Genomic DNA, 22,406 nt, shown 5'->3' with positions numbered 1-22,406 from the left:
TAAATCCATGTCAGAAGGTAGTAGGTGTAGGCATCCACCCTGGTTATGTGTGTTGTACCGACCTTATGTCTAAGATACCCTCAAGCTACTTAAATTACCTTTTAGAGTAGAAATTTATAAATTGTGGGTCACACCACATTGGTGAGACTCATGTCAGCATTTTTAAGTGGGATGGGGTGGGATGGGATGAAATAGAACAGAATATAGTAGAATGGAATAGAAATGAAAAGAAAATACCAAAGGAAGAGGCAGGAAAGTGGAAGATGCTGAGAGGTGCACTTTAAATAGGTTGGTCAGGAAGTTTCCAGTGCCAGTCTGGATGTGATGGAACTTAAGAGTCTCCACACTGAAAGCAGCTGTCCAAGTGTGATCCTCAGGTTATGTCAGGCAAACAGAAGGGTTCTGTAGCCAAACTACTTTGGGAAATTCAGATACTAAAGAAGTTCAGCATGTTTATGTGATATTTTGGCACTTCAGATATGTTAGAAGGGGATGTCTGTAGCCATGCACTATTTCCTTAACTTGACTGAAGTTATGATGGTGATTAGAATGAGGATGACGGCATGTAAGGCTTATTGAATATATGCTTTGCACCGGGTTCTGTGTTAACTGTTTTGTGTGGTGGTCTCCATCTCCCTAGTAGGTGCAGCATGAGAGAAAATGAGGCATAGGGTAAATCTGTGTGAATGGTGGTGCTAGTAATCAGAAGAAAGAGAAAGATCCAGAGGAAGGATACTAAATTCAACTTTGAATGAACTGAGTTTGAGAAGCTTTGGGGATCTCCAGGCATCTGGAGATCTAAAGTTCTAGAGCTCAGGGGAGATGCATATTTGGAAATTGTTGGCCCTAAAGTACTTATGGCCATAAATAGGTCATGAATTTAGTAAGGATGGCTACATTAAGTGAACCTGGCACATAGTGAAGAATGTAAATATACAAACTCTAGCCTGCTGCAATAAACATTTGCAACTATATCTACAGACAAGAGCCACAGTATTTAGAGTGGATTCCCTGTTCTCCAAATCGGTTTTTAAGAGCACTTACGGAAATGTGTTGAAATCCTGAAGCAAGAAGAAAATTCTAAAACTGGAACCAAGTATAGCACTAGTGTAACCAAAGTTTAAGCATGTAAGCTACCCAAATGAGGTGTGGAGTGTTTCTTAGAACATTCAATTTGCAAATCTAATCCATACTGTTCACCTATAATTGCATAATGCTGATTTGGCAGTTCTTTGCAATATGTGTCCTGTTATATTTCTTCTATGATGCTAGGTTTATTTGTTAAGAACACCAGTGGTGACCATACCTTATGGGATTAGTGTTAACCCTTGTTAAGAAAGCTCAAGAATACAATTAATATTTTCTCACCAAGAAATGGGTCAGACCAGTGAAACTTCTTTGCCTCCAAGTATCTGTTAATTTCAGAGTATGGCCCACAATTTGGAAATAAGGACTCTTGATACCTTTTTTTGATTACCTTCATTTCTAATTTAAGAAAAATGCATGCCCGTTGTTGGAAATAGGCCGATAATAATCTTAAATCCGCCTTATTTCACAACTGCGTTCCTTGTTTTACATTGATGAATTTGTTTTCATAGCACATCCAAATTGTTAGAATCAGAAGGTCAATGAGGTAAAATTAAAACAAGTACTTTAGAAGATTGTGAACACAGAATAAATTTCAGCAGCACGTAAATGAGATGTGATTTCCATAATAAAGACATTATTGTTGTCATTGGTGCATAACAATAAAGCCAAGGCTGCAATTACGGAGAGAGAATACAGCACCATGCTTTCTTTAAAAATGGCAATTAAATTCATTGAAATAATATTTTCCACTAAAAAATACAGATTTCGTGTATTCTCAGTGGAATCTACTGACTCCCATAAGTAGACTTTCTTAATGGTAGTAGTGAAGATAGAATTGACACATCCAGTTGCTGGTTTTTTTTCCTTTCCACAAGTAATTTCTTTCATTAAAACCTCTTCAAACTACTGCATTTTTCACATTAGTGACTCCCTGATAATTTAAGTATTTAAATCAAGTCCTTTGTGCATTTGATTTTTTTTTCTACCTGTTGTATAATTTCATCATGACACTAGCCTGCCTTTAATTAGTTGTAATAAAATATGCATAACAAAATTTACCATTTTAACCATTTTTAAGTGTAAAATTCAGGGGGAATAAGCACATTCACAATATTGTACAACCAACACCACTGTCCATTTCCAGAACTTTTTCATCATCCCAAACGTAAACTCTTCTAGCTCCCTTTAAACAGAAACTCCCTATTCCCCTCTCCTCCCAATCCCTGGTGACCTCTGCTGTACTTGCTCAAAGTAAAATATTCTATTCTAAGCACTTAATATAAGTAGAATTATACAATATTTGTCCTTTTATGTCTGGATTAGTTTAATTAACATCATACTTTCAAGGTTCATGCATGTTGTAGCATGTACTAGAATTTCATTCCTTTTTAAGGGTGAAAAAAGTTCATTATATGTATATGCCACATTTTATCTATTTATCTGTTGAAGGACATTGTGGTTGTTTCCACCTTGTGGCTACTGTGAATGATGTGCATGAACATTGATGTACAAGTTCTGAGTACATTTTCAACTATTTTGAGTATATACCTTGAAGTACAATCTCTGGATTATATGATAATTCTGTGTTTAACTTTTTGAGGTACCACCAACCTTCTTTCCACAACAGCTTCATCATTTTACATTCCCATAAGCAACGTACAAGGGCTCCAATTTCTCCACATTCTTGTCAGCATTTGTAAATGTCTAATTTTTTGACATTAGCCTAGTGGGTGTGAAGTGATATCTCATTGTGGTTTGGATTTGCCTTTCCCTAATGACTTAAGGATGTTTCGCATCCTGTCATATGCTCACTGGCCATTTGTCTATCTTCTTTGGAAAAATGTCTGTTCTAGCTTTTGCCCATTTTTGAATTGGGCTGGTTGTTTTTAACGAATTGTAGGAGTTACTCATATATTCTGGATAGCAGTCTTTTATACAGATACCCTTATTCCTTGGGCCCAATACTGTTGTCAGGCATCTGCATCTGGGGAGGTTTCTCTCTGTACGTACACTAGGTGAAACTTCAACCTGGACAGGGGAGGGTTCTTGCCTCTGAAGGAGAAAGAATTCTCAAACACTTCAGACAAGCATAGGTAAGGAAGGAATTCATTAATGTGAGAGTACCAGTGAATGGCAGCAACTGTGCAGGCAGCAGAGAGCAAGGAAGAACAGAGGGAGGGAGGAAAGGGAACCTCATTGAACTCCTGCTTGGCACAGGGCAGATCCCTTGCCAGCTCCTAAAGCCAGAGTCACCTGATGTTCGTGTCCACTTGAATCTGCACAGCGTGGGAATTAAGCCCCTACCACCCCAGGATTTGGGGGAGCCACAGAGCACTGGATAGAGTGAGATTATGTTCTGAGAACATCCCAAAGCAGAGAAATGAGATTTTCAGGCAGGATACTAAAGAGCATGATCATAGAGCTGCAGTCCAGTCTGGGTCACCCAGGTGACAGGAACTGGCAAGCCCAAATCAGAGATCTTAGTAGCTTGTCCCTTCTTGTCTGAAGTAGGACAGAGAGAGAGAGAAGACTTGCACTTAAGTCTAGAAAATTGAATGAAGTAACAAAGGTGCTTACTGCAGAAAAGCACAGACACAAACCTAGTAAGTTGAGCAGTGAGAAGTCCTTATTTAAGGCAACAAGTACACACTTGAAGAAAGGGGAGTGTGGGAAACCTCAGGAGGCGCACTTAAGGGCTTAGCATTCTGTCTTTAAGGCTTTCAAGAATGGGGCAAAGGGTGGGTGGGGGTGGTGTAGGATGACATGTGGTCTCGTGATGTCTTTCTCCAGTGGCAGACATTGTGTCACCATCCATAGTCTGTCCTCTAGATGTTCTGTAAGATAAACACAAGCAATTTTCTTGATCCTGTTCTTCTCCAAGATAGTGGTTACCCTCAAGCAGTGGGGACATATTATTTAGGACTGCTTGCCCCACCTTAAGATAGAGTTGATTATTGGCTGATTACCATAAAGTATGTTAGGAATCTTACCTCCTAACTCCCTGGTTTTTAAAATGGAATCTTAGCCTTAAGATGGGGTCCCTCCTGGTCTTACTATAATGTGTATATCTTGGCATTTTTTCCTCATAGGCAGGAAAAGTTAATCATCATGCTTGTCCCATATCCCTGCCCTACCTTAATACTGTGTTTTTAGAGCTTCCTTTTAGTGAGAACATTGAATTGCATATTTTCACAGGTATTTCCTCATAAGCAACTTGCCATAAGTGTCTTTGCTATATAACTAATTGGTTATAAGGCATTTTGCCATGAGATAAAATCACAAAAATAAAAGAGGATCATTCATTAAAAAGGGCATAATGAAACATAGAAAATGAATAATAAAATTAAAAACTTTATTGCAAAATACAAAATATTTAATACACTTAAAATACATAATGACTCATGGCAATACTGAACAAATAAATGGTTTTGTGGATTCTATAGTACCTAAGCACTTGTCTTCAAAGCCTTTTGTTTTTTGTTTATAGTATTATACCTTAAAAAAATTTTTTTTCTTGTTGATTCATCTCTTTGTCTGGTATCGTACTTCCCTTTTTTCACTAAAATTTCTTCATTCGTTAAAAAAGGTATCATTTTCTTTTTTATTAGTTTTTATTACTTTTTTTATTAAGGTATCATTGATATACACTCTTTTGAAGGTTTCACATGAAAAACATTGTGGTTACTACATTCACCCATATTATCAAGTCCCGCCCCACACCCCATTGCAGTCACTGTCCATCAGCCTAGTATGATGCTACAGAGTCACTACTTGTCTTCTCTGTGCTATACTGCCTTCCTCGTGACCCCCCTACATTATGTGTGTCAATCATAATGCCCCTTGAGCTCCTTCTCCCTCCCTCCCCACCCCTTTCCCTTTGGTAACTGCTAGTCCCTCCTTGGAGACTGTGAGTCTGATGCTGTTTTGTTCCTTCAGTTTTGCTTCATTGTTATACTTCACAAATGAGGAAAATCATTTGGTACTTGTCTTTCTCTGCCTGGCTTATTTCACTGAGCATAATACCCTCTAGCTTCATCCATGTTGTTGCAAATGGTAGGATTTGTTTTCTTCTTATGGCTGAATAATATTCCATTGTGTATATGTACCACATCTTCTTTATCCATTCATCTACTGATGGACACTTAGGTTGCTTCCAATTCTTGGCTATTGTAAATTGTGCTGCAATAAACATAGGGGTGCATATGTCTTTTTCAAACTGGGCTGCTGCATTCTTAGGGTAAATTCCTAGAAGTGGAATTCCTGGGTCAAATGGTATTTCTATTTTGAGCATTCTGAGGAACCTCCATATTGCTTTCCACAATTGTTGAACTAATTTACATTCCCACCAGCAGTGTAGGAGGGTTCCCCTTTCTCCACAACCTCGCCAACATTTGTTGTTGTTTGTCTTTTGGATGGTGGCGATCCTTACTGGTGTGAGGTGATAGCTTATTGTGGTTTTAATTTGCTTTTCTCTGATGACTAGCGATGTGGAGCATCTTTTCATGTGCCTGTTGACCATCTGAATTTCTTAAAAGAGGTACCATTTTCTAAATACTGGGATGCATATTTGTCATTGAGCTTTGTAGGCATTGTGAAAACCTTCTAGCTGTTGTTTGTTCTTGTCATATTATCACGTCTGTTGATAGACAGTCCAGAGTTCTATGGGAAATGTGCGTCCAGAACTCTTCTCCACTGTGCAGACCATGATGAGGGCTAAGCTTTATATAATACGAGCATGGGAGCCTTGAGTCAATGGAGGAATGAAACCCAGCTGCCAGCCAGTTGATGTCACCAAGAAACTGTCGAACCAAACTGTCAACTGGTTATTTTTAATCTTTTATGGCAAAATTACCTTACGGTCAATAAGTTATGGTGCAAAAATGTTTGCTGCGAAATGCTTGCGACAAAGATGCTTAAGGCAAAACTACCTAGAACCATTGAAATGATTCTGTTTTCTGTTAACTAATTCAGCACTAAACATAAGTTTCTAACATTGCCAATTACAAATGCCTGCTTCATTAAGCATTCACTTACGTAGACAACTGAAAAGCTACTACTACTAGTTCACCAAATGTAGAAGAATGTCAGCTTGCAAATGGGAAATGATTTTCATTAAATGGAGCATTAATTTTCAATTTGAAATTCATAGTAGCTGTTCAACAACAGCCTCCCCCCATCACCACTCCTACACCCAGCCCTCAGTGCCCCTTCAACTTCAGCAGGCCTTTTCCCTCGGCCACTGTTACTGTAGGTCCCAGAGAGGCAGGTAAGGTGCCTCCTCAGGTGGATTTACCGTAAAGCTGATAAAGCTTAAGTTTCAGGGCCTCTCCCAATATCTTATACCTAATTATGTTTTCGCAATTTTTTTTTTAAGGAGCTTCTCCAAGTTTTATAAACTTTATGAAATCTGCATGTGCCTCTGTATATGTATGTTTTTTTCTACCTGAAACAATGTCTTAATTGTTGCACTGCTGGAAAAGCAGCCTGGGGTGTATTGCTCAGTATGCTGAGTTATTTGTGACTGGCTTTCTTCCTTGCAGACTTTCTGACCTGGGGTACCAAGCTACCACACTTCTCAGAATTCCAGAAAAACATGCGCCCTAGGTGTTTCTAGCCAGGCCCCGTATGAACCCTTGGCTTCCCCACTGAGCTCTGTCGGCACACAGCCCTTGTTTGGCTCTAGACACTTAGAGGACTATGCAGGCCAAATTTTGGAAATTTGGTTCCTACTTGTTCATGCAAAATACACATGTCCTTTTGTACTCTGCACAGAGCCATAAATAGAATTTTGTACTCTCACTGTGGGAGCAAAGAATGCAGTTGCCATACTCAATACCTAATCTTTGAAAAATTTCGTGAGCATCACTGAGGCAGCTTCCTAAGTATTTGGGTATCTTGTCAGAAGTAAAAATAAGCCTGTGGCTCTGTATCAAATTGTATGATTTCATTAAACAAAAATGAAATTTTATAAAAATTAAATCCTGTCCTGCTATACAGCATTAATGACAAAGTAACTATTCATCTGTATAAACCTTGTCTTGTATTACTCTTATTTTCTCTGTGCAGTTATAATAATAACTCAGATAATTTCATATTTTTCTATGAAGGCCTATCTGACAAGATATCAGCATGGTCTCTTTTAAAAGCCTGTTTTTCCTTCTCAAAAAATTAAAAGTGCCCAGGTTTCCTCTCCCTCATTCCCTTCTTTCCTTTCCCTTCCCTCCCCAAACATTCCATCCCTGCTATGCATCCACAGGGGGTGTTCAGGCATGGGGTGTCAGAAACCCATCACTGTGAGGAAGTCACTCGTATGAGGGGTGCAGCCTGGCTCTGAGTGTGTTTCAGAGGCCGTATGTACAAGGGAAGGGATGACAGCATCGGGAGATAGGTACAGTCAAATAGGGCAGGTGATCAAATAGGTAAATATATTAAGAATGATGAGAAAGAGATTTCTTAACAACAGAGAAGGGAGTTACAAAAATGGAAAGGGGAAAAATTAGAATTAACCGTTGGTGTTAGATTGGAATTGGAAGTACTGGTGTAAAGTAATGATTTTCATTATATAGAGATAGATACAGAAATATAGATAAAAATGTGTGTGTGTGAATGCAAAGGTGGACAGACATTTATTCTCTTGCTCAAGAGGGCTATGGAGCAGAACCACCTCAGGAGCAATGAGCCAATGTAGCCCCAGATCTTGGTTTCTAAATGCCACAGGACATAGCCAAAGTCACAGAAACCATCTTGAACAGGCTCCCAGCAATCAAGCTTAGAACAATTTGAGCATTATTATTATTACATAACCCTTAGTAAAGTATACCATATAGATACTTAACTAATTACAAAGGAAAATAGACTAACTTTATGGTGGAGAATCTGTGCAACCACTACCCTAATCAAATGACCAATAAGCATTCTAAGTAATGGGACACACTAAATGCTTGTGACTCCCAGCAGAATGCATTGATAAGAACCCAGCATCACTTCTGTGATTTCTTTCAAAGTTTATAATCTGAATCATAACACCAGACAAACCCAAATTGAGGAACACTCTAGAAGAAAAACTGACTGGTAATCTTCGAAAGTGGCAGAGTCAGGAAAGCCAAGGTCCAATGAGAGACTGTTTGCTCTGAAAGCAGACTCGGCGATGTCAGCTGAATCCTTCTGCCACAGGAAATTATTGGAATAATTGACAAATCTTGAATGGGATCAAAGGATGGTAGTAACGTATCGGTGTTACTTTCCTGATTTGATAGTTGTAGTGTGTTTATGTAGGAAAACATTAAGTATTTGTAGAAAATACACATTAATGTATTCAGAGGATGATGGGAGATCAGGTTGGCAAATTTCAAATGGCTCAGGGGAGAAAAACTGTCATAGTGTACTTGCAACTCTTCTGTAACTCTGAGATTGTTTCAAAACAAAATTTAAAAATTGCTACTGTTGTATTTAATTGTCACATTTCCAGAGGACATGTGGATTTCAGGCATGAACTGATAGAGGTGGGTATGTGTAGATTTTGAGGTTTGTCGTGAGAGTGTCAGTGGGTGGTGGTGTTCATCATCCCGTTGTCTTTCAATGGCTTGAAAATGTGTTTATTTGCAACTGTTAAGATCTGATTTACTTTCTGGATCTTATATAGCTTGTCATTTAAATATTAAAATCTCCTCTTTAAGGTTATTATTCTAAAACCCAGATATCAAAGACAGGTGTGAAGGGTAATAGAATCCCTTGGCCCTGAAGAAATCTGTTCTGAAAACTATTCAACGAAATTGAACGAGAAAATGTTGGGTAGAGTAAGCTTAGTGTTGGCAGTAGGGAACCCGTCCCTTCATCTTTGCTTTTAACCTTGAAGTTTGGTGTCTTTTCAGTCAGAAAAAAGAGATAGGCACATACTTTCCCAACACACACAAACAGGTTTTTGTATTATTTCTGTTTTAAAATGTCTGGTTTGACTACACTAATTTCAGGAGCACACTGCTGCCTACCATTTTCTGGTGGAGTCCTTTTTTAAGGAGATTTACCTGGGGTTGAAATGTGACTGCAGTCCACAATTGTTTGTGGCACTTCCTGAACCCTCCAGCAGGTGGCGGTCTAGGAGAGGAACAGTTCTCATTCTTCCCCTTCCCCCTGCCTACCAGCAGAACAGAAGGAATGTGGACTCAGCAATGTGCCTTCTCTTCTTGGGCATAAGAAAGGGATTTCCAAGGTTGTTCTTTCAAAATGAGTACTTTGGCATAGAGAGTAGCACAGGAACAGAGCCAAAAATAATTTTAGGTATACGTGTGACTACACAGAATTCCAAAGCTCAAAAATTTTGTTTCTTTTCTTTATCATTTCCAGAAATTCCACTGGTTTTATATCTGTTTGCCCTGATTTCTATGACATGGCTTTGGGGAGGCCTGCACATGGCTTACAGACACTTCTGGATGTTGGTCCTTTTTGTCATTTTCAACAGTCTGCAGGTAAGCCTTACGGTTTGGTTACTAATGGCACACATGTACCCTAAAGAAAACATGGCCTGGGGTTTCAGTGTAAAGAAATCAAGTGTCCAAACAGTGAATTCATGCACATAGTAATGTCATCCACGATTGTAGAATAAAACGGTAGAGGGCTAAATATTTAACACCTAAAATATGGCTGAGCTGCTAACTTGTTGATTATACAAATAGGGGAGACTTAAAATATTTACCCTCCTTTAAGAACATCTGAGTAACTACAAAAAACATATTTCTTTTCCAGCAGGATTGATGGCTATAAACTTTACAGATAGCAGCCATGGAGAACCTACACACTATCTTTGGACCATGGTTGTGTCTAGAAATTAGATCAGCTGAGAAATGGAATAGACATTGATGTTCAAGCAGTCCTCTCTTAAGCCTGGTGCTTAGTGAAATGAGAGTGTTTTGGTTCACTGAAACATGATTGACACCCTCTAAGTCTGGCAGTGCCCAGCTTAAATTCGTTTTGTGAGCGTGCTTGGATAGCACAACTAGAAATTATATAACTGTAGCAAAAATTAAAGCTGACTTGTTTAGTGCTTTTGTTAAATGGAAAAATGTCGCACCCTGAAATTAACAAATGGAACAGATGAACTCATTTTCCATACTTTCCAAAGTGAAAAGGTCTGTCGTCGACCAAAATAATTTCTTGAATTTACCAGAGATACCACTAAACAGACCTTATTTTGACCACCATCTTCCAATGGGAGCATGTGTAGAAGAACTTATTAGTATTAGAGCATACAACTAATTATAGCATACCACTTAAAAGCATTTTTAGGTAGGCTTGTTAGGAGACAAATTCTTTAGTGAGATCATATCTTACAGCAGGATGCCTAATCAAACATAGTATTGATTTAGGAAGGAGAAAAACAAAAAGTAACCTAAAAGTCTGGAATCAAGTTGATTCAAGTTGATACCTAGACGGTTCTCTACAGCGATAATGGTAATTAAGCACCTACCACTAGCACAGTGTGGTAGCTGCGGCCGGAGGACTAGGCCCTGCTCCTCTATGATCTGATGACTCGGGGGAGTAAACAATTAGCTGTGTCAGGTGCCGTGTAACCAAAGTGTTGTGGGAGCCGAGTGCTTGGTTTGAGTTACAAGAGCCCGTTTACCCTTGCCCGTGCTAGCCTCTGAGGTGAGCCCCAGAAGTGAGCTGCTCAGGTCGGAGGCCCGGTTGCAGCCGCCTTTGAATCCCTGGGGTCCAGTGGAACCAACGCCAAGGTCCGCGCTAGCAGCCTGCCGATGCATTTTATTTGGTGGGCACACAGTGTTTTAGATTTTTTTAAATATTTGCCGCAAACCTTTTAAATTGAGAGATTTCACATAAAAACCTGAATTTCTGACCTTTCTTTAACAGCTGTGCTTGCTTGGCAGCAGGTTTTGAGTCCTGAGTAGGTACCAATCCCTTGGAGGGGACATGTGACCTCATCACATCTGATAGGCTTCATTCATTCAGATTACCTGCTCATGAGTTTGTAACACCTTTAATGTTCATTAAATAAATGATGAGTGCGTGGTTAGAGATGGGTATTTCAGGCAGAGAAAACAGTGTTAGCCTGGGCTGCAAACAGAAAGTGATTAATTTTGTATAGGTTAAACAAAGGGTTACAGTGGGGGATGGAGGGGGTTGTAGTTAGAAAGGCAGTTGTGGGAGGGGAGACAGTATGTTAGGTTGGCTTCAGTGCCGTATTACCGTACTCAAAATGGGATATTAAACTTCAGCTTTCAAGCAGTGAAAAGCCATCGAAGTTGGGGCTTTTGTTTACTTTGTTCTGATTTTTAAATTTTTGTTAGTTTAAAAAATTTGTTAATGTTAAATTGGGATGGCATGCTCATACCTAGTTTGTGGAAGAACAGCTAGAAACATTGTTCAGGAGGGTACTGAAACGGGGAGAAGCTCTAGGCATGGTGGGCTATGGCCATTGTCCAGTTTATGATGTTCTGGCACACCTGGGAGTACAGAGTAGGTGACAGGTTTGAGAACTGTTGTAAAAATTATATTAACAAAATTTGGCTAGCCCATTAAATGTAGGCAGGTGGAGTGCCAGAGAGCGACGTCACTTAGAAATGCCTGGCTGGGTGAATGTCTGGGCACTGACACCTTTAGTCAGCGTGGAGATTGCATCAAGAGCAGGGTCCTAGCCAATATGCAGTGAGGTTGGATTACTGGGTTAAGGAATTAAGTAAAATATTAAAACAATTCTTTCTAAATTTCTTGTGGACCATATAGAGATATTTGGTTATACAATGGATCCCAATATGATGAGATTTGGTAGACTTAATAAAGCTACCAATGTAATGAGGTATAGGGAGAGAGTTAGTGAGAGATTGTTAGAGAATAAGAACCAAGATAGGGTGGTTTTAAATTGCTGGTAGGAAAGAAAGCTTCAAAATAAAACAATATCTAACTTCAAAGTATAGCAGAGAGATAAATAAGATGAGAACTAAAGAGAAACGTGGTCTAGTTCAGTGGTTCCCTGGATGTAGTTTGCATCAAAATCATATGAAGGACTTATTAAACACAGATTGTTATACTCCACATCCAGAGTTTCTGATACAGTAGATTTGGGTAGAATCTGAGAAATTGCCTTTCTAACAGGCTCCCATGTGATGAATCCCATGCAGCTGGCCTAGGGACAGTCTGAGAACCACTGGTGTAGAAGAGCGTGACCCTACCCCCACCAGCCTAGGTCTGGTTGACTTCAGCTGAGTCATAGATACTCCCTCAGTTCTGCTTTCTTCAACAGTGAAATGGGGATAAATGCCATTTAGTATTATGGTTTGATTTAATTGAATGGCATAATGGAAGTAAAGCACAGTTCTTCTGTATTATTCAAGCAGTTTATTGGAGAATACAAATAGAAATCGCTTCAGAAGGAAGGTTGGTTGGTTGGTTCAAAGGTGACTGTTTTTGTTTTCTTGTGAAAAGAACCAACACGGAAGAAACTGACAAGTAGAAGAAAGACTCACTGCCTGGCAAGCTCATGGACAGAGCCCAAACAAAAGTGATAGAAAACTTATGTGAGGGAGGAGAAGAGCTGTTTCTTTTTCTGAGGCTAGGGAAAGAAGGAAGGATAGGTGAACATGGAAAAACTTTTTTGGAGCAAAGATGTAGAAAGTTAGAATTTGCATCTAATGCCCTTGCTTTTCTCTAGAAAGTCAGAAAGCAAAGACATTTGTTGAGAGGAATGAGTTGAAAGCTCAAGTTAAATCTACTAAAAAGTGTGGAGCAGTTTTAAATTAAATCTAGTTAAATTAAAATTTAACTAGAGATTAGTGGGATGCAATGGAGGTTGGACACCTGAAATCTGAAATTGAATCAACCAGTGGGAATTAAATAAATATAAACCATAAGATTAAAATGGTAGCCAATGCAACCTGTCAAACCACTGCACAGGCAATAGTCCATCCAGAAGCCAGCCACATGGTGACAGATACTCTAGCCAGGACTGGCTCATAAGCAGACTCCAGTGGTGGGAGGTATTGAGCTAATCTCACAAAAACCACATGGAATGGAATTCCCCCCAGGGGGAAGGGTTGCTTTCCAGTAAAAGGGGGCAACAGTGCTAGGCAGGCCAAAGTAACAGTAGCCCACTATACATATTTCCTAAATTTTCTTGTTCACTGATACAAGCTTGGACAAGGCCAAGACAGCTATTTTTCAAGCCACTAGGAAACTGCATCCATGTGACATCACTTTATTATTAATAACCTTGGGATCCATCATATAACCAAATGTCTCTATATGGTCCACAAGAAATTTAGAAAGAAGTGTTTTAATATTTTTCTTAATTCCTTAACCCAGTAATCCAATAACCTCTACTTTTTGAAAAAATGCGTTTCTCATATCTAAGAAGATTTATGCTAATACTTACAGGTTACAACTTTCTTAAGCTGTTCAGTGCAGGGTATTTCCAAATTCATATAACAGTTAACGGGAGTAATCACCAAGGCCAATAACTCCGCTGGTAGGCACAGGGAGAACCCTAGCAGTTTTTAAAATTTTGAAAAAGCTACTGGTTAAACCCCCTGCATGTGTCCCAGGCTTCAGGCCACTTAAGCTAGAAGCATCTCCAGACCTCCAAGAACTTTAAGGCTAAGACTTGGCAGCCTGGGAGCCACAAGGACCCTCCTCCAGGGCTCCTACAGCCGTGCTGATGGGTCCATGCCTATGCTGTACTCATTGCACATTTTACATGTCACTGCTACCTTAATTACATTCTGAAATATTTTACTATTTTTAACCTGAACTAGTCAGATTCAGGCTTATTATGTATATCATTTATTTCAGGTTTTCTTCTAGGACTTTCTCACATTTACTATGTCAAAAGTTCACTCTTTTCTTACATGTGGGGAATCCCATGAAAGACTATAGCCAGCAGTACCAGGAATGAGCTCCTTAGAGATGCTGGAAAATACGTTTTTGGAGAAGATTCATATACATAGAAGAAGCTTTCCAAAAGCTGAAATGCACTTTTCTTAGAATGCATAAGCTGGCAAGGGAGTGGCACTCTCCGCGTGTTGGGTATGACACTTCTCAGGATATGAGTTATGAGACCACATTCTTCTGAGTCCTCTTTGACTGTCTCTCTGTAACAGGCTTATACAGGCTTGTTTATGAAAGCATCTGGTCTCGAGATGTTTGTTCCCTGGCAGTTTTCAAATCATTTGCTATTTCAGAGAAGGGAGTTACAACATGGAATTTGTAGCTAAAAATATGCAGCCTATGTTCAGTTTAAGATCGGCAATTAAAATCATTCTCACTCCCAGCCTCATGTCTTAAATGGCTAAATGGCTGGAAGATCAGTGACTCAAAGGTGGGAACAGTTTCTTCTACATTTTTTTACTGTTCTTTGGTGGCCACTTAGCATACCTTCAACACCTAAACCGTTTTTCTTACACAGAAAAATAGTGTTTCTTTCCAGTTTTCCTCCATCCTTTCTTTCCCTCTCTCCTTAACTTCCCTCTTCCTTCCTTCTTTCCTTTCTTCCTTCCTTTCTTTCAGTGTATCTCTTGTTAAGTGTTGAATTTCAGTTTTTAAACTAAAGCCATCTTCTATGAAGAGATTTTCCCAAACGCAAATTGTCCTGAGGTATCATAACAAATGGAACATGTTTCTTTGCTCATGAAAACATACAGAGCTCATTGCAAATGGAATAGAAAAGAAAATTAATAATCCTCCTTTAATTTTCTTCTGTGAGAATTAGTGCAGGTGTCTGCTTAGATGAAGTACATATTTAGTCTTAGCTGCTTCCTTTTGAAGCTAAACAGCTCTTGGGAAATACACATTGTTAAATAATCAGTTACAGAGAACTAATTGTTTCAAGGCACTCCCTTTGCAATTGCTTCCCAACAGCCAGCAGTTATAAGAAATGTCACTTTGTTTCCACTGGAGATTAGCACATGAACTTTCATGGAAAGGGGAAAGGCATCTTCCCAGAAAACCTGGAATAAACATGTAGAAGCCTAGGGAGGTTGGAACTCTATCACTAGTTTGCCAAGTTCAGTGAAAAAATAAATCTCTAGACTTGTAGAGTGAGAATGAGAGACTAATGAATGCCTTGTGTGCTCTTCAGAATATCCCAAAACTTTTCTACAACTTTACAGATAAATACACAGAAGCTGAGACAAGGAGGTATATTTAAACTGTCTTGATTAGGCCTTGCCACTGTGCCCAGTGCTCAGTAGAATCTGGGCTGGTGAAATGTCTTTGTGTTTTCACGCAGTAAGCTTCTGACTCCATTTGACAATGAATGACAGCATCTGGCATTGCCTCCTCCTTGGCCTGTTGATTGGCCAGGCAGGGCTTTTCAGATAGATGGCAGGATTTTCACTTTTGTTTGGGCTAGGTTTCCTAAGTGAGAGTGTCAGGGTCTGATCTGCTAGTGATTATCATCCATGAATACAGCTTTTGTAATGAATGGATTGTATAGGCTACCTTCATACTTGGCTTCTTATTTGCAAAACAGGTGCCTCCCTTTCTCCTTCTCCGTCCCTAATTCTGTCTTAGTTTCTTACTCCATGATTTTTCCATTTCAGAGATTTTTTTCCTATGTCCTCTGTGACCACATTTTTTTCATTTTAACCACATAGCAGGCCTTCCTGGACTCAGTGGGCCTTTACCTGTGAAAAAAACTACCATACTCTGATTCTTGAAATAGCAAGCCTATAAGAATTAGAGTAAACAAGTCACAAACCTCTTATTAAAACAGTTTTGGGAGAAAAAAAGCAAGCAGGTGACATCTGGGTCCGGTTTTCACCTGGTCATTCAGAGTCTGTGCCTTTAGTGTTTGTTTATAATTATTTCCAGGGTCTAAACTTTTATTCCTATCTCTTGTACTCAGATATTGGGGTAGGGAGAATACATTTGTTATAAGTACTTCACATGCATATATTATGGTGACATTCAGTGTTGAGCTGACAGGTACGTGCAGTTATGTGTCACACAACCACTATTCTACCAAGTGACTTGACATATCTGGGCTTTACTTATCTGCTTTCCAAACAGAGGTGCTGGTTCTTGCCTTACGTTTCATCCTGAAGATTGTGTAAAAATACATGTATAAACATATAGTTTGTAAATTACATAATGTTTTACAAATACAGAATATTACAAAAGAATAAATGGACAAAAAGAAATGGTTGTCTCAGGAGCTATATAAGGACAATTGAGAGGCCAAAGAGGAGATTTGTAAGCTTTGTCTTTAAACCCTCCCTTAAGCCACTGGTTCTCCTGAATGATCTCATCTACTCACTCAGAGGTGTTACCTTCCTGCAGATGCTGTAGCTCCCTCTGTCTACCATCACAGTGCTTAGTTTAAAAACAGGTCCGTTGTAGTCACTCATTTGCCGTAATTGCACATGGATTTAATTTAAGATTATTTTCACACAAACAAAAAGTCTAAGCTTCAGATCTTCATAGCATATCACTGAGATCAGTTATTATTAATTCTCTAATTGTTTATTCACTCTGTTGTGAATGTATAGATTCCATTCTATACATACATAGAGTCCAATGTATAGATACTATATAAGAGTGATGTAGACAAAATCTATTAGTTATTGTTGTCCTTTGTTCTATAACAATTTGAAACATTTTTAGGCAATACTTCAGACTCTGTCCATTTCGATAAAAGTGCAGACATGTTAGATTATATATATTTTACCATAATGTTTGAGCCAACTTCTTAACACTGGAAATCTACATTCATTCATTCAAGAACATTAACCTATCTGGAATGTATTCATGTATGTATATATTAGTCTACACATCCCCATGCCTCTATGCTCCATATATATTATACTAAAAATATATAACAGGTAAAAAATATATAATAATTATTAACTGGTTATTATGTGGAATTGTACTTATTCCATTTCGTTCTTACAACAATGCTGCAAGGTAGAGATTATTACTCTTGCCATTTTACATATAGAGAAACAGTTATGTAGAGAAGCTAGGTAACTTAGGCAAGGCCACATACCCAGTAACTCATGAGCTGGGATTCTATCAACTGTGATCAGATCCCCTCCTAGGTTATGCATCTCTGCTAGACCACTGAATGTCTTATATTTATGTATCCCACAGTACCTTAGCAGAAATCTGTGCTTATAGTAGCTATTCAACAAATGCTTGTTGAATGAACAATTTTGCTAAATTAAAATGCATTAAAAAGTAAAATGAGCTTAAATGAATAAGTATAATTAACATATGAATTATTGTTTGGTTATCTTTCACTTACAAAAATCAATGCATTTCAACAAATACTCTTATGTCAACATTGTATGACCATTAGAAAGTCACATTCTCCCAAAGAGCAGTTTCATTTTGGCTTAACTAAAGATCTTTATTGAGGGAGCTGGTGGGCAGCAGTACCACGCAGCAGGCTGCAGATTAGACAGATGACTCCACAGTCAGTATGCTCCCCCTAAGTTACCTTACGTCCTTCATTCCCCTAGTTCAGTAATTTAGCCAGTCTTAAGAGCAATGACCTTGAAAATCAAGTCAAGTTAGTAAGTCTGATTCCTCTTGCTTGCTTAGGACATTATATATAAGCACTGAAAAAGCTAGAACAGAAATAAAAAACATGAGTCCTGCCCCCAAAGGCAGGAAGAGCTCTGAAACAAGTGTGAAGCCAGTACTGAGTCTAGTTTCCCTTACAGTCTCCTTGCCTTCTTGGCCCATGTCTCACCATCCCCTCCGCTCTCAAAAGCCAATGCTCTTAGCTGCTGCCTTCCACCTAGACCCACTGCCTAATCTGTCTCTTTAAATATCATATAGACCTTACTGGGGAGAAAAAACTTACATATGAGACACAGTTAGAGACCGAGGTAGAGCTAGAGGAAATCAAGCATTGCATCGCGTGGCCCGGGCTCTCCACACCTGGAAGGATGCCTGGGAAGGGACCCTGAGCCATATGCATTGAGCTACATGGGCCAGATGGGGTCAGTTTCCCAAACCTCTGGTACAACTCTTACCGATGAACTCCATTATTTTCTGAAATCCCTAACACGCATTACTTTTCAACAAATAACAGCTGGGTTTAAACATGGCAGCAAATGCACAGTATAGTCACCAGTTAACATTTTTCTAGTAAAACACTAGAAGTCTCTAGCTTTAGTTTTCTCTACTTAATTGATTACTGATGTGTGAAGACAAAGACATAGTGAACTTAACACTGACTGGGGCTAGACAGGCCATCTGAAATGAGGAAATTGCAAAAAAGAGAGCAGAAACTGAATTCACTGGCTGTGTTCATCTGTCCAAGTTGGTGAGCAATTGTCCCAAATGCCTTGGCTCTCCTAAAATGGAGTGAGAAAACTGGTGTTTGAGAAGTCACTGTCTCCCTTTTGCTTCTCTATTTTCTCTCTTTGGGCATATGTGCAAGCCTCTTGTTGGTGTGGTTGGCCGTTTTGTCCTGAAGAGTTGTGTTTTACCCTTGAGTGTCCACTTCCATCTCTAATACTAGCAAGAGTTGGAGAGTCTCAGGTGGAAGAGAGCAGAAGAGAAGCTCACCGGAACTGGCCAACCTGCTCCTTCGAACGGAGTCAGTGACCTGATCATCGGCTAGAAGGAAGTTTTTCAAGAGATTTTTTTCTCTTTTCAGTGAAGATTGGTAGGCAAATTAATCCTGAATAATTTATCTCCCACCTCCAAAAAAAGCCCCTGAATACTTTTTCCCTTCATAGTCTGGCAGAGTAACAATTCCTGTGGTAACCAGAGCTATTACAATGAGTTGGAGGTGGTAAAGCCTTGCTAAATGAATTTTATAGCAATTGTAATAAATGTTGTAAGATAAATTCTAGCAGGAGTAAGCAGGCAAAGAGAGGCAACAAAGGGCCAGGTAATTTATTTAAATACCCCCCGGTGAGGTTCTATGGCCTTCTTGCCTGAGGCCAGAGAAGTCATGCCCGGTTAGGGAGGTGGGGGCTGATAAGGGATTAGGAGGGGGAGGAGTGGGCAAGCTATCCTAGGGGGCATGGAGAGGTATGATTGGCTAAAGGTGACATAATAGACAACTAGAAACTTTTTTCCTTCCAAGAGGGAGGAGGCTGACATCTGGGTCTTAGTTGGCACATCAGAAGGATGGAATTCAGGAAGAGCTGTCCCCTTTCCATATAAGGTATGGACTTTGGGGTCTGGTCTGTTCTCCCCCTATGGCATCTCTCTGTTCTGTTTGCATGTCCTTGTTTTTCCTTTCTCCAGCCTAACAAATGTTACTGAATTTCAGAGGATATGCTTTTAGGTTGTCTACTTTTCATGAAGATGCACTATAAAAAGAAAAGGGAGGTTGTATATGGATTCTCACCTTTTCCACTGTTTATCCCAAGTATAAAAATGTAGTTGGGGGTTCCCGAGTCCGTGAGGAATCTGTGTCTCTGTTATTTTATTATAATAATTATGTTAGTGAAAAGTTTATTAATAATGTCCCTATTATTAATACTCTTATGTATTTCTCAGGGTCTTTTGGAAGTGTTCATGCTTGAAACAACTTTAAGAAAAATAATTATCCCTGTGAAAGCTTCTCAGTATGATATTATATTCCTATGAGATACTTTTGAGGAATACCGTTTTATTTCCAAATACATACTGGCTTAAGATAAAGTGTTTGGATGACTCTCAGCATTGCCAATCTGACTTTACATGTGTTCAGTCTTCAGTAAAATGAAATAATATTCTACAACGAAGTGAAGATTGACAAGTTCCTTTTGACTGCGGTAGCTGACTATAGGTTCTATACTAAATCCCCTTCTCATTTCTGTTCTTTACCTGTGAGCTCCACTTCAAAATTAAATTATCAGAAAAATGTTTGAATAGCATAATACAGATGTGACTGGAAACTAGAAAAGATAGGTATCTTGAAGAATGGGTGCCTCTGAACCATTGCTGCCAATTTTCTGTACCTGCTGTATTTATCCGCCCAATTTTTGTTGGTTTTATAAGATGTGCTTGTAAAATCCTCATTTTGTCCTCTTTTTCTATTCCTCAATATGTTATTTACATATAAATGATAAAAGCCACAGTGTTTTGCAACTGGTAGGTTTCTCTCAGTCCACTGTAATTTAGTACCTAATCTTTGGGAAAAGTCCACAATGGTTTTTTTTTGTTTTTTTGTTTTTTTGCCTCTAAACCATATAAATCAAATGTTTTATTAGGAAAAGTAGAGTCAGAGAAACAGGTCACCCTCTACCAAAACAACCCTCATTTCATTAGTCCTTGATATTTAATTTCATCATATGCTCCTCTCTCAAGCATGGGATGCATGTTTTTAATGCAAAAGTGAATAGAAGCCAAGATTGAAATTCTGGCTCTGAATCACCAAATGAGTTCGTTAATCAGTGTAAATTGTCAGAATCATATCGATCCCTATCTTGATGCTAAGTAACAGTGTTCCCATCTCCTGCCTCTCTTTACTGACCTGAGGGAAAGAGGCTGGTCTGTCATGCTATACGTGGGTCTATGCCCATCCCTGCTGCATGGTGAATCCTCCCTGGCTGCCAGTACCCCCCTCACATCTATAGGATTCGTTCCAGCCCCGTTCTTCCTTTCGCACATTCCTCTTCTTCTGAAGAGGCCTCACTCTCATTGTCTACATCTGGAATTCTGGGAGGTCCTACACTTCTCTTTATTGGTACCCAAACTTCTTATAATTCCCTTCTTCCATTTGTAGCACTCACCAGCCCCTGCCTAACCACCTCCTTTGTTTCCTGCTCCTCTGGATTTTTTATCTTCCATGACATGTATTGCCTTTTTGGCTCCTTTCCCTACAACAACTTGGGTAATTCTTAGGCACCAAAAGTGTTTTGGTCATTCTGTCAGACTATCACTGACTTCGTGATCTTGAATCAACTATTTCATCTTATGGATGAAGGAACCAAGGCTGGGAGAGACTGACTTGCTTTAAGTCATTAACGTTGCTTCTTAAAATTTCTACTTTTCCTATTTCTTTTCATTTGAGACCAAAATTGTCTTTGGGAACACCATTGTAAAAGGAAATCAATTGCAAATTTATTACTATAGAGCCCAAATAGAAACAGACAAGTATGGATTCACCTCTGGAATGGGCTATATGTGCGGGTCATGATGAATTAGGAAGCACAAATGTGTCACTGTAATGGTGTGACTTTAGCTAAGTCATGATGCTAGAATTTCTTTGTCTATAAAATGAATGGAATCAGACAGTACCTTACCTAACCCTGGAACTTCATGATTCCATTCCAACAGCATAAAAATGAATAAATGATCTGTGTAAGGAACCCAAAAAAGTTCAGAGACATTGTGTTTGCCATTCATTCTTTTTGTAACTTTTGCAAGTAAACATGTTCTCTGCTGTTCTTTTGTTTCAAATTGGGAAATGGAGGCCTGAAAGAGTGTGATGGGCAGGAGAGCACAGTTCTGGGAACTACACCTGGATTCCCAGCAACAACCACTGGGCCCTGGTGATGCCCCAGTGATCTGGGATTCCGCTCTCTCTTCATTCGTAGGTGCTCCCTGAGCTTCTTTCTGCTCATCTCAGATATCTCAAAATTTCATCTCCCAGAACCCTGAAATACCAATCATGAGATTTGCAGAAGAGTACATTTTGTATTTGAAACCCAGATTTTGCTTTTTACTAAAACTCTTCACCCAAGCAGAACATTTAAAATAGTTGAATGAATGGGCAACAAATAGCAAACTCAGGAGACGCAAATGATTACTTCAAGATTAAATGCTAAATTGATGGTACTGACAAAATTCCCTAGCACTTAATATTTATCATTGGGAAACAATTTCTCTAAGCCTGAATTTATCTCTCTCACCCTCTGAAGAATGGCGATGATACCCGCATTAGGATTGCTGATAGGATTAACATGAATAGCATAATGTATGTGAAGCATGGCCAACTGTGTGGAGCTGAAAGAAGGCTCAGAAAATATTGGTTACTTTCATTGTGATGGTGGTTGTTATCTAGTGCTATTTGTAATTATTCTTGGCTCTAATAATAATAATTAGAGAAGTTCATAAAAAGGTCTAGAAAAGCTAGAGGTGGCTTCCTGAAAGGTGTGGTCCTAGAGCTGGGCTGCAAATGAAACTAAATTTGGAACAAGTTTGGAGAAAAGGGAAAGTCTCTTCCGGCTCTCCAGGCAGAAGAAAGGAATGGGCAGAGGCACAAGATGAGAGAAGGGTTAGCCTTGTCTAGCTGGAACGACTTCCATGTAGAAGAATAAAAGGAAATAGCAAATAGCCTTCCCGAGGCCCTGAGGTAGGGAGTGGAGTGATATGAGCAAAGCCTTTGTGCCTCTTATTATGAGGACTATTAAAACAGCTTA

The 22,406-nt window shown here is 39.2% G+C and overlaps 1 protein-coding gene across 1 annotated transcript in view; it reads left to right on the top strand.

Moving 5' to 3' along the window:
- Positions 1-22,406, top strand: part of ADGRV1 (adhesion G protein-coupled receptor V1) — a 487,139-nt gene that overhangs the window by 416,188 nt on the left and 48,545 nt on the right. Inside the window, exon 86 of the mRNA XM_036925534.2 lies at positions 9,433-9,554. Coding sequence (XP_036781429.2) covers positions 9,433-9,554 — 122 coding nt within the window. The remainder of the gene's footprint in view (positions 1-9,432; positions 9,555-22,406) is intronic.

This window comes from Manis pentadactyla, chromosome 2 (assembly GCF_030020395.1).
Source record: "Manis pentadactyla isolate mManPen7 chromosome 2, mManPen7.hap1, whole genome shotgun sequence".
In the NCBI taxonomy this organism is placed as follows: domain Eukaryota; kingdom Metazoa; phylum Chordata; class Mammalia; order Pholidota; family Manidae; genus Manis; species Manis pentadactyla.
The sequence above is the reverse complement of the archived record's forward strand: the minus strand, read 5'-3'. Positions and strand labels throughout refer to the sequence as shown.